The sequence below is a fragment of the Puccinia triticina genome, chromosome 11A, assembly GCF_026914185.1.
Source record: "Puccinia triticina chromosome 11A, complete sequence".
Classification (NCBI taxonomy): Eukaryota; Fungi; Basidiomycota; class Pucciniomycetes; order Pucciniales; family Pucciniaceae; genus Puccinia; species Puccinia triticina.
The window spans coordinates 6350705-6363521 of NC_070568.1; the positions used below are offsets into that span (position 1 = coordinate 6350705).

At 44.4% G+C, this 12817-nt stretch overlaps 1 protein-coding gene across 1 annotated transcript; it reads right to left on the reverse strand.

The window, feature by feature from the left end:
* Positions 1–10596: 10596 nt before the first annotated feature.
* Positions 10597–12079, reverse strand: PtA15_11A644 (uncharacterized protein; the record flags this gene model as incomplete). Its single annotated transcript, XM_053161574.1, has 5 exons — positions 10597–10710; positions 10784–11608; positions 11704–11750; positions 11840–12005; positions 12071–12079. The coding sequence occupies 5 exons, from the start codon at positions 12077–12079 to the stop codon at positions 10597–10599; spliced, it is 1161 nt and encodes a 386-aa protein (XP_053025507.1).
* Between the last annotated feature and the right edge of the window lie 738 nt (positions 12080–12817).

Here is a 12817-nt window from a genome sequence, read left to right on the forward strand (position 1 = left end):
GGGACTTGAAATTAAAGGAGTTCATGATGAAATAAGCGGAAGGTAACGCCGAGGGACTTTCCAAATGGACTCCGTAAGCTGGCCAATCGCCTGAAAAAGGTTTTAAATGAAATGATTGAGGTATTTACGCGCCAGAAGAGGTCGAAAGGATAGATTAAACTGGGTCAAACACCAGAGTCAATATTAAGGAAATGAAAGAATAACCGTGTCATCCGTTTCTGAAAGGTGAAGGCGTCCATAGCAACGTCATAATATAAAGAAGAAAAAAAAGCATCTATAAGACCCTAGTCAACGGCCAACGGAAAAAATCCCGTTACCGTTATACGCCTTTTGTAATGTTTTCCTCCAGCGCCACTTCCACACCCTTGTCGCCAAAAGAGACCCACAACAAATCGTTAGAATACTTGTCTAATACTTCCATAAAATCATTGCAGCTTGACGAAGAGGCCACTATTAGACCCGCTTATGAATTTCCGTTCTCTATTTGACGAGCATACTCAGCCGTAGACAACTCCCACGTGTACAACTCCGGTATGAGGGACAGCTTCAAGCCCAAAGAGTTCAATGCCTTACGCCATTATATTCAGCAAGGTCTCCTCGCCTTTGCTTGTGAGGACCTTGACGACCCGGTAGCCGCACAAAACGCACACCTTAAGTTGTATAGCCGGTTCCACGACGCTTTTGCACATGTATGTCAAGTGGATTCTGTATGTATATGACAAAAAATCAGAAGAATAAAGCTGATTATAATACTAATATTTTAATCCCTGCTTCTATTTTGATTTCTAGATGGATACTCATTCAATCATAGATGCCATGATAGAGGAAACTGAGGAAAGGAATGCCCTGGGGATGTTAAGGGTGAGGGACCTAGTGGAAGAAGAGGAAGATGGGTGGAGAGTAGAAGCAGAAATGGAGAGGATAAGGGCTGAGGGTAAGTTATATTCTATTTTTATTCTTTATTGAGGATTTTTTTTTTTTGACTAATGTTATACTTTAATTTTTGTTTTGTGTCTTTGATTTTGTTTTTAGATAAGGAGAAGGGAAAAGAGAAGGAGAAGGAGAAGGAGGAAAGTGAAATGGAAGAGGGTGATGTAATGATAAAAGAAGAAGAGGTGAGATTGATTTTATTCTAGCTGTTTTTGATTGAGAGTATATATTGATTTGTTTCTGGTTTATTTTATAGATTTGATTTTTATTTTGTTTTTATATTTGTGTAAGGAGATGAGAAAGAGATAAGAGAATAGAAAAGAAATGAATTGATTATTCTTATTTATTATTTTTACCTGGAGTGGTATTCCTTGACATGAGTTGCAGCAAACCTTCTGGCCAATTCTGTGCCATCCAATTCTTCCAAGATGTAAGATCCTCCTGGGTTTTGAGCTTTAATTCTGTAAGGACCATTCCATTTATTTTCAAAGAGCTTGCCAAATTGAGAGTCCAAGGATTTATTATACACTACTACTAATTGACCTTTCTTTAGTGGTTGCCTTGATGTCTTCTTCTTGTTCCAATAATCCACAGAGTTCTTCCTGGAGTCCATAAGCTGCTGGTGTGCTTGCTGCAAGATGGTATCCCTGTTTTCAAGCTGCTGAGTCCTGGCCAATAAAAGATCCTGAGTTGATTCTACTTTTGACCAATCCACTCCAAAGAAGGTTTCCAATTCCAAGTCAATGGATAAGATGGGGGGCTCTCCAAGAACTAGTTCATAAGGTGAGTGTCCAGTTGATCTTTTGGTGGAAATTCTGTCTGCAAATAAAACCAAAGGTAAATAATTCCTCCATTTCTTGCCTTCTTTTCCACAGAGCTTGACCAAGGTATCCTTAATTGCCTGATGTCCTCTTTCTACCATTCCATTTGCTTCAGGATAATAAGGAGTGGTGACTTTGATTTTGATTCCAGATTCCAGAAGGGATTTTTGAAATTGCTGTCCAAATTCAGAGCCTCCATCCACTGTAACTGACCAAGGAGCTCCATATCTGTAGATCCAATTGTCCAAGAACCACTGAGAGATTTTCTTTGCCTGAATCTTTTCTAGTCCAACTGCTTCTACCCATCCAGAAAGGTCATCTCTTGCAATTACCAGGTACTTCCATTTGCCAGCTTTGATGTGAACTGTATCCAAACTGACTCTTCCAAAGATGGTTGCTGCTCCTGTAGGTTTCTTGGGTTCCATTTTCAATTTTGAACTCCTCTTCTGGCAAGCTTCACAAGACTGGACCCACTTGGTAACACCTCTCTTGAGACCTGGTCACCAAAATCTGAGTTTAGTTCTTCTGTAGGTTTCAGCAATACCTCTGTGACCTAAGGATTCATGAAGGGAATTAAGGATGGAATTCTGAGCTGAAGGAGAGGTGACTACTATCTGGGAGAATGGTTTGTTGATCCTGTGCAAGACTTCATTGGAAAGGAAGAAGTTGGCTGATTTGTGCAAAATTTGCTTGAATTCCAGGCTGCTGCATCCTGGAGGTTTATTCATGGTTGAAAGGTATTCCTGGAGGTGCTTCCAAATTCCTTGCTGAAAGTTACTTACCCTCCCCCAACTGAGCTGATGTCCCCAGAAGCAGGCCAACAGAAGAGTGTTTAGTTCCAAATCCAGGGTGAGGCTTGATCCAGGTTTCATCTTCATCAAAGCTAGGGCAATCATCTTCATCAGAATCAGGAGGTCTTCTGGAGAGTCCATCAGGTAAGGTGAAAGTTTTTCCAGGAGTGTGAACAAGGTCATAGGAGAATAACTGAATAAATCCAATCCATCTGTTCATAGGGGCATTGGGAAGTGAAGGGTTGTTAATCATTCCAATAAGGCACTGGGCATCCACTCTGAGTTGAAAATGTTGGCTCCAAAGTTTGGATTGAAGTTTCTTGAGGATCTTGGCAACACCACAAAGTTCTAATTTGGATTGTGAGTACTTTGATTCCCTGGGTGAAAAGACTACTGACTCATATAACACAGGCCTATCCAGTCCATCAGAATCCTGTTGAGTAAGTACAGCACCTGCAGCAATAACACTGGAGTCTACTGAAAGTTTGATTAAGCCAGCATCAGGTCCATAGTCCAATTTCTTCAGGGTGATGTCAGTTCCCACAATCCTCTTGAGGTCTTCAAAGGCATCCTGGCAGTCTTCAGTCCAATCCCAAGAGGAGTCCTTCCTGTTGAGCTTTCTGAGAGGGGCAGTGATGGTTGAGTAATTCTTAATAAACATTCTGACATATACACAGATACCTAAGAATCCTCTGACGTCTGAAGGAGTGGTGGGAGTTGGCCAGGTTTCAATCTTGTTGAGCTTCTTGGTGGATATTCTTCTTCCTTCTTTACAAACCACATGGCCAACCAGATCCAAAGCAGGTACACAACAAGCAAATTTCTTTCCAGAGATGGTGAGTCCAGCTTCTTCAATCCTGAAAAGAATCCTCTCCAGAGTAATGGCATATTCATAGATAAATCTTCTGATCTGGGGGTTGTCCTTTAGAGTTTCTTCATTGTAGTCAGAGGTTGGTCCTTTTATACCTCCATCATCCACAAAGATTCACATATGTTGAGGTAATTCATCCTGGAGTATCCACATCATTTGGGCCTGGTAAACTGCAACTGAATTGGTGGCTCCTTGGGGTAATCTGGTGAGTTGAAATCTTCCAAGAGGTGTTTCAAAGGTGGTCAAAGGTCTGGATTCTGGAGCTAATTCTCTTTCATCATATCCTCCCATAATATCACCTAGTCCATAGCAAGCCCTTCCAGTGAATGATTCAATGAGTTCCTCTGTCTTTGGTGGTAGTCCAGCGTCCTTAATGGTGACTTTGTTGAGTTTCTGAAGGTCATGTACTATTCTGAGCTTACCATCCTGCTTCTTTACACAAAATATAGGGCTGGAATAACTGGAAAAGTATTGTTCATAGAGGCCAGTGCTGAGTCTTTCCCTTACCAATTCTATAACCTGGTCTTTGATGGGTGCAGGGATTGGAATTGGTTTTTGTTGCCAAGGTTCATGGGGAATGACTGGAATGATATAAGGTTGTCCATAGGTGTGTTTAAGAAGGCCTCTTTCTGTTTCTACAAAAGCCAAAGCACCTTGTCTAATCACAATTACCCATACCAGCAGGAGATATTCTTGAGGAGAAAGCCATCCAGGAGGTCCAAAGTTGATGAGGTCCAGCCTTTCTTGGGTAATCTTGGAGGTAGGAATGAATGGTGGAGGAAAAGGGTTTAAAGGAGTGAGGTAAGGATCCCTAAGATAATGGCATTGGTTGGTTTACTGGTTTTATCTTTTTCAGAGTTATTTTATATTTTGCTGAATGAGTGACTACAGTTTGTTGCTTTTGGTTTTTTTCCAGGGTTGCAGTTGTAAGAGAGGGGAACTGAAAACCTGGTCTCAATCTAAAAACTTTAACAGACCAGAATTGGAAGGTACGCTGGTTTCCCACTTCTGATTGCTAGGGAGGATGATTGGAACCAAGAAGGTCTGACCAGCTGAATCCATGATTGAAAGTGCTTCTCCTCTGGCTCCATTGTAGTTGATGTTGGCTGAAACATCCATCAAGAAAGGCTTTCCAATAATCATCTGAACTGGTCCTTTGGCTACCCAGAAATGAACAGACCTAACTACCTTCCCAATGGTTACCTCCACATCTTCAGCAATCCCAGCAATATCAGTAAGGTGGCCTCCAATCCCTTTGAGCTTCATAGATTTAGCTGTGAGTACCAATCTAAGTTTATGTGCAAGAGTTTCAGGAATAATGTTGACCATAGATCCAGTATCCAAGAGTGCTTGATGTTTCTCTCCTCCAATAGTGATGGTGATATATCCAAGGGGACAGGAATAGTGAGTAGTAGGTGACTCCTGTGCTGGTTCTTCTTCATCCTCCATGTCTGTGAAGTTTGCTGATTTTACACCATCCAATGGGACCCTTCTGTTAGTGATTTTCTTCCTGATACAGTTAGTAACTCCTGGTGATATAGCAAAGATTTCTCCAAAGGCCAACTCCATCTTTCCTGCAGTCAACATCCTACTGGCCACTTCTTCTTCAATTCCTGGGTATTCCTTGGCCAAAGTCTTCTCCAAATAGGTCTTCTTAACTGGTTTGTCCTTAGGTGCGGTGGTTGATTCCTTGTCCTTATCCTGGAATCTGACTTGAGGGGAGCCTTTAGAAGTAGGGGTTTTGGAAGTACTAGGAGTGGGGGGCTGGGTCATGTGAAGTAAGTCCTCTGTATCCATATCCATTAGGTCCTGTTTTTCCTTTCTTATCCTTTTGTCTGACTTGGCTGGTTCCTCTTCATCCTGATCCTTAGAGTTGCTTCTGGTCCTTTTTCCAAGGTCTGCTTCATAACTGTGAGATTGATAATAGGTTGGGTCCTCCTCTAGTTGGCCAAAAGATGATGTAAGCTTAGTCTTAGATTACTCCTCAACTGGGGTTCTGATTGGTCTGCTTGGATTCCATGGAATAACTGATTTTTCTGGAAGTTTGTAGTCCTTTCCATCCCTGGTAACAGCACCACTAGAAATGTCCGGGGCCAATTGAGAGCAGCTGTTGGTTCCATGGGTCTCCTGGTGGCAATAATAACATTTGAATGGCCAGGTCCTAGCAGGTTTGTCCATGTGGGGAGGTAGTCCTTTGCCATCAGTGAGGGATGCAAACTGTTTAGTGAGGAGTTCCACTTGTTTGTCCAGAGAAGTAGAAGCGGTAGGAGCATTTCCCTGAGTAGCAGGTGTGGGTTTGGAGATCCTAGGTGAGTTGTCCAAAGTGAATTTCTCTTCTGCCCTCCATTCAGTCCTTCTATTGACCACTGATCTTGAGTAAACCTCCTGGTGAATGTAGGTAAGAAGGGTTTCAGTGTCTGGCAAGATATCACCTCCATCCTTTGAGGCTAGCATTTGATTGTCCTTCATCAGGCTCCTAGTAACCCTTTGGTCCAGATCCTTGTGAAGAGTTTCCAAGAGAAGGTGTCTGAATTCCTCCAAGCTGGTACTATACCCCATTCTTACCAAATAGTGAGTGATGGTTTCAAACTTGTTTCTGAATGTGTTGAAGGTTTCCAAGGTGCTGATGCCTCCATCCTGAGCGCATTTGCAGACTAGCTTCCTGAGATCCTCCCTGGTATATCTGACCAATGGCTGAGAAGTTCCAAACCTGGTGAGTAGCTGTTTCTTCAAGGTTTCCCAATCCAAGTTTTCATGGCCTGACATGTCTTCAACTTCATCCTTTAGATCCAATCCTTTGATAAAAGCAATGATTTGTCCAGCCAGTTCCTTAGAGTTAGCACCATCATCTCTTCCAGCACTTTCATACCTTCTAATGACCATCACCGCCAGCCAGCAGAATGATCAGGGGAAAGAAACTCACCTGCTGTTGCTCTTGGGCTGCCCTACGCGGGTCATTCATTGTTATCTTGACCTGCACTTTGGAGAGCGGGTTCTCCAACACCGCAGAGACAAAGGGCGCAAAGTTGGTGTCAGTGGTGATCATTGCGTTCAATTTGGCACTGTATGTCGAGTGCTTAATTATGATCCCCTGCCATTGTAGCAGGCCCTGGGCGTCAAGGCTCTTGAGATGCGCCCCCAGGAGAGGAATCGTTTTTTCGACTGCATCCACGGTGTTGAGTTTGAATTCGCAATGTCCGTCAGGAGAACGGCGGTGCCCCTGGCAAGCACTTGTTCCCATTCCTTTGCTGCTGCTGCGGGAGGATTTCTTGCATTGGCAGCTTGGGCAAGCTGGCCGGCCGCGGTCCGCATGTAGACGTGGTGGAGAATCTGGATGGGCATTTGCAGCAGTAGCGTTTGGATTCCCGCCATCAGGGGGACCTGGAGGGTTTTGATTGGCGGAGTTGGAAGTTTTGATCAAGGGGCATGCCACATCTTCGCCATTGGAGTCTTCATAGAACGACCTGCAAGATTGCCCCTCTGGCGCCTGCAAGGGGCCAAGTTGAGATTCCTGGGGTGCTTCCTCTGCCGTGCCGTTGGGAGTGTAGTCCGGAGGATCACGTTTGGCACCAACACGGCAGGTGAGGGTGAAGAACTCATCAGTTGCTTGGTGGTTGGTTGTTGATCTGTTGGCCATTGGCTGAATTGGTGTTGAGGACCAACAAAACTATGTATCAGCATCTGCCTGCAAATAAATGTGGTGAATCACAGGGAGTAACTCACAACAAATTTTTTGGATGAGCAGATTGGGCTTGATTGGACATGGTCTTTGTGATAGGCCTGTGGGAGGAGCGGCGGTCAAAAGTTGGGTGAGTTAGCAGCTGTTGGCGACAGGGAAAAATGGGATGGGGATGGGGGACAAACCTGGTATGGGGTATCGCAGGGGGCGTAGGCAGTATTGCTGGCGCGGTCGGTGGTTCTTGCTGGGTGGTCGGCGGATGGGGATTTGGTTTGCCGGGTAGCGGGCAGGACAGGCAGTGGTACCGGTTGGGGGGAGGTTAGGTTTTGGTTAGGTTTCGTGGAGGGGGGAGGAGGTCCGGGGGGCATGATGGCCGGGGAGGGAGGGAGGGAGAGAGAGAGAGGTGATGAAGAGAGGGAAGGAATAGGAAGAATTGGAAGGGCATACAGGGCAGGGGGCTGAAATGAAAATGTATGTGTGTCGGATTTTCAGCCTTGCAAACCCGCAAGCTTTTCTGACATTGCTGTATCTTGAAGCAGGAAGACATTGTGATTGTTAAGATTGAAAGTAGTAACCCAGTCTTGAGTTCCGCTCCGTCTAGTCCAGTCAAGCAAGCAAATCCCAAACAACAACGGCAAGCTTTGACAATCAATGGCGTGAAATATCCTGATAAGCACCCGGGCTCTCACGAGTCGGACACAATCACATGCTACAACATTTTTGTGATAACCAAAAAAAACACCATTATCAACATAGAAATGCAGTGAGCTGTTCAGATCTACCACCTCAATAGAATGGTATACAACAGCTCTTGTCTAGTTTGGGACTACAGCAGCTGGAAGGGTACTAAGCCCCTGAGAGATAATTACAACAAGCTTAATCCAGACGCCCCCCCTGCAAAGCCAGCGCAAGCAAAAGAGTGGGATTACAAACGCAACCCAGTCTACGGTATATCAATATGCAACTTTCCATGGAAAAGACTGCCGTCAATACCCGTCAAGTTGCACAAAGATTGGCTTCTGTAGCTGGCACCACATTGGAAAGTGGGATCAAACCGCCCCAAAAGCTCAGAAAATTTCCCGGCTATACCGCAAAAGGAAAGTCAACACAGCTGGCCTAAAGTCTGCCTTTTTCTACTTTTTACATATGAATTACTTCATATCCTTTTCATCTCAATAGATATCCTTGTTTTGACTTCATATTATGTTTTATCATGCAATTTTAACCCTAGTTACAACTTACCAATTCTTTGTAACTCTACTCCTTCCCTGAGTTCTTGAGTTGTGGCGCACATGCGTAGTTGTGACGTGTCAGCGCTACCAGGCACGCCAAACCACATGTGCATGTGTAATTACATAAGCAAACTGTGAAAATTTTTGAAGCCAGGATCCCCCTTGCCTGAGGAGGATCTACAGACTTCAGACAACCAGAACCACACCCCAGATAACCCAGGATCACCACCAAAGAGCATACCACCCTACCGCCACAGGCACCTAGGTTATTGACAGTAATTATACTCTTTCTCTGAACCTTGATTATCCAGAGTGCTACTCTGTTTCTCTTGATTGCTTCTCTTTATTTCTCTTCACACCAACCCCTCTCAAGATCAAGGTTACTCTGTTAATGCTAGACTTAGTCTAAAAATCAGAGCAGATTAGTTTTACTATTCTGTGTCCCCCCACCGTCTCCTTGGTGCGCGCGGTGTAAGACTCAAAAGTGGTAATGAAACCCTTTTGCTGAATGGTGAAGGGTATGATGGAGTTGCAAGCTCTGCCCTTCTGTTATCAGTCAACAAGACCCACCAAGCTCAGCTTGGCAAGTTTCATTAAGTGATAGGTCTGGTCTGTTCTAGATGAAATCTGTTTGACTGGCAACGTGTAAGTGTTTTAATTACTTTGTTATAAAGGTTGAATTGTTGTTATAAGGGTTGAGTTATTGTTGTAAGGGTTTTAGGATTTGAGTGTGGATGAGTGTTGGGTGACTTGTGAGTTCTGGGCGAGGAACTGGGGAGCAGACCACTGGGGGTGGAGAGAGCTCCTTTTATAGACAAAAGTGGAGCCCCAAAGGGGCTTGTGGGTTAGGGTTTCAGCTAATCTAGACAACAGGGTGAGGGATTTTAGCTGGTGGGAGTAGATACAAATGATGTCATAACCCCTCAGGGGTGCATGAATGGTGTCAGAATATACAACAGAACATTCTAAACATGCCAGGGGTGCATACATGATGTCAGAATATACAACAGAACATTCTAACACATGCATAATGTGACAGTAGACTGCATGAGCTGTCATACAGGGGTAATTAGTGTATACACAAAGTCTGAGGCTGCAGAAACAGTGTAGATGATGTCATACTATGTATATAAAGGAGTGTATTTAGTTAATATGTAATGAGTGTAGCCTGACAGGGAGATGTATGTTTGTATCCTTTGATGTGTATAAGTGTACTACTGTGAAACTTGGGTAATGGCAGGTGACAGCCGGGTTACTGGGGCTGGCCGTGTGATAGGTGTCCATGAGGTGTAACTTCCACACTAGAGGGGGTCCTGGGGTGCTTCCAGTGGTGACTTGGAGTGAATTTGGCCGTAGAATCCATTTCTGGGGTCCATTTGGTGGTATCTTGAGGCCTAGTATGAGTACTTATGTGGTATAGAAATAACTTTTTATTTTTCCACTTTTCCGTCTACCACAGCGGAGGCTGTAGCCCCTGTTGGTCTGGCGCAGCTCTCCTTACCACTTTTCCAGGGGGTTCAAGTTGGCTTTGAGGATCCTCTTATAAAGAGTAGATAGACCCCCTCCAGATCATATCTTTCTCTTTCTCCTTCTCTTTCTTTCTCTCTTTCTCTCACCCTCTGTTTGTAGTTCTTTATCCCAAGAAATACAACCAGTGCTCCCCATTTATCTTGTGTCCTGTAGCCACTATAGAGGCTCAGGCTCACAGGAACCTCTTGTTCAATTCATATTTGTATCCCTCCCAACGGCCCATAAGGTCCTAGGTGACAGCGTTGACGACACCTTGGACAAGTTTGTTTGGATTTTTGTCAACGTTTGCCTTGACTCGGAATTACGAAAGCTTCCCAAATGGGTTTCAACCAACAAACATGCCAGCTTATTCAGTAGTCAGCTTGTGTGTGATGAACATATCTGTGTCCTACTGAAGATCCCATGTGTGTCGTTCTATAACCAATCCAATGATGATGATGGAAAGAATTCGCAGACGTGGCGAAGATTGTATCCTAAACTCGATTGAACTCAATTCTCTTTATCCCGGCTGGACGTGTAAGCTGACCTTGAGGGGTTGTGAGAACATCTTGGTCCGGATCAGTCTACTTGTCGTAATATTTTTGGGAAAGATCTGTGATGGACCCCTGTTACACTTCTTTTCCCAAGTTCTCAACCGGGACCTCCTTCATTTCATCAATTGATATTAGTTGATATTGCTAATTGCAGCTACCTGTGCCCTTGGCTCCTACTATTAACAGCTCTATTGTCATGAAGCACTGGTTCATATATACTGCACTAGAGAGACTACCAAAGTGATGTCATCAACTTTCCCGCCTTTCAAATCAGTGATTGCATGTTTTGCAGCATAGGCTTCAAACGGCGTCGATCGATTCTTCTAGAGTACGCAACAGAACGTTTGGTGATCAGAGATGGGTTGAACAGAACACAAATGTTATACGAAGACAAACTTGAAAACTAGCTCTATGAGCCCCGTGACATATTGTATGGGCGAGGGCCGGAACGAGGTCGGCGACATTCCACTCTGCTTTGCTCTTGAGTATCAATCGCGCGAGGGAGCGAATCTCTTCAGTCCAAAGATTATCACCGATACCGTCGGTGAAAAGCAGCACAATATCACCGTCCTCGAGGATCTGAGTACCCGAGTCCGCCATCTCGGGGGTATCAGGGTCGAAGTCATGGGTAGAATATTCAGCCGGGAACTTGGTGAGCTGGTAAGGACAGTTAAAGGAATGTGTCTGCGCCTTCGTTTGAGCGCCCACTTTCTCCGCGCCGGCTTTGATGTGGAGCATGCTAGAGTCGCCCAGATTGGCCCAATGAAGACGAGCGGTTTTCGGGTCCAGTTGAGCTATCAATGCAGTCGAAGCTCCTCCGCGGACCTGATCATCCTTTAAGGTGGCTTGGAACGCTTTGGCTAGCAATGATTGTGGGCTGTCGTCCGTCTGCGAAGTAGATCGATCTTCCAATATCCGATTGGCATGAAACATGATCCCTTGCGAGACTTCCGCCGGGTCATTCCCACTTTCCGTCCACCCTCCGACACCATCAGCTACACCCAGAAATGTTGGCCTGGTAGGGTCGGTTGTAGAGTGATTGATAAACCACCAATCGTGACCTGAATTCGTCATCCTTTCATACTTCGGAGGCCGTTCTTGGGGAGACCATGCTAAATACTCTTCACTCCACCGTCGTTTTTCTTTGTCTACCCACTTGCCAAATGATGTAGGTTTTTGCCGTCTCAACAGAGCAGATTCCGAAAGTTCTCCATCTGGAAGCTTTTTTTTTTCAATTATTCGCATTCTCAGTTTCTGATGTTCAATGCGATCATGTAGACTATTAAGCAGAATTTTACCAAAGTCTATAGACTCACTGGTTTCCCGATAAAGGAGGCGGCATTAATGAATCTGCATATAGGTCCTATGTACAGTGCGAAACAATCGAGAAGATGAATCACACAGCCTGTCAATCAGAAACCAACGGCCAGATCAAAAAAGGAGGAGACAAACCGTTTGAACGAGTCGATTGAGATCGTGTAGCACCGTAACGAGGGTGTGAAGCGGGTGCAAGGATGAAAGTATTCGAGGTTAAGCATCTTGATGTCCTCGCCTGCGGGTCGATTTTCTTGGGCGTGAGCGTCGCAAGACATCGTTTGGAGAAATCAAGCCCGAGAAGCTGCGAAAACGTATGCCAAGACGATTAGTTATTTGTTGTGACTGTTGATTGGTGTGGAGATGGACCTGAAACATGTTCTTGGGGTGTGGAAGGCGGATGGTTTGGTTCGCCCAGGAGTGTTGAAAGATAAAAATGTAGGCCCCGTTTGGCACCGATATAATTATAGGTGATATAATTGCTGATCAATTCAATAAAAAATAGAAAATTCAACATAAAGCCTCCAGTTTTTTTTTGTAGGCAACCTACAGTGCTGGTCTCTTCAACTGTGAACCCAGAATCAACTTATCCAGCCATCTTCAGCACCATAATACCATTATATCACTTCATATTGGTCAAAAGTGATATAATGGTATTATGGTGCTGAAGATGGCTGAATCAGTTGAATCTGATTTCACAGTTGAAGAGACCAGCACTGTAGGTTGCCTACAAAAAAAAATGGAGGCTTTATGTTGAATTTTCTATTTTTTATTGAATTAATCAGTGATTATATCACCTATAATTATAGGGACTTGGAAAAACGACTCCCATAAATTGGCAAAACGACTCCCATACGTCGCCGGGACCGGGTTTGGGAGTCGTTTTCCCAATTATATTTTTTTTCGGGAGTCGTCCGCACAATTTCTTTTATTATTTTTTTGCCAATAGAAAAGGGAGTCGGCTGCCTAATTGGCCCTCTGCAGAGCACAATTTTGGGAGTCGTCCGCGTGCGCCGGTAGTTACCCCTGTATGAAATTGTTACGCGGCATGTAACCCCATATGAAATTGTTACGCAGCATGTAAACCCTGTATAACATTGTTACACGGCATTTAAA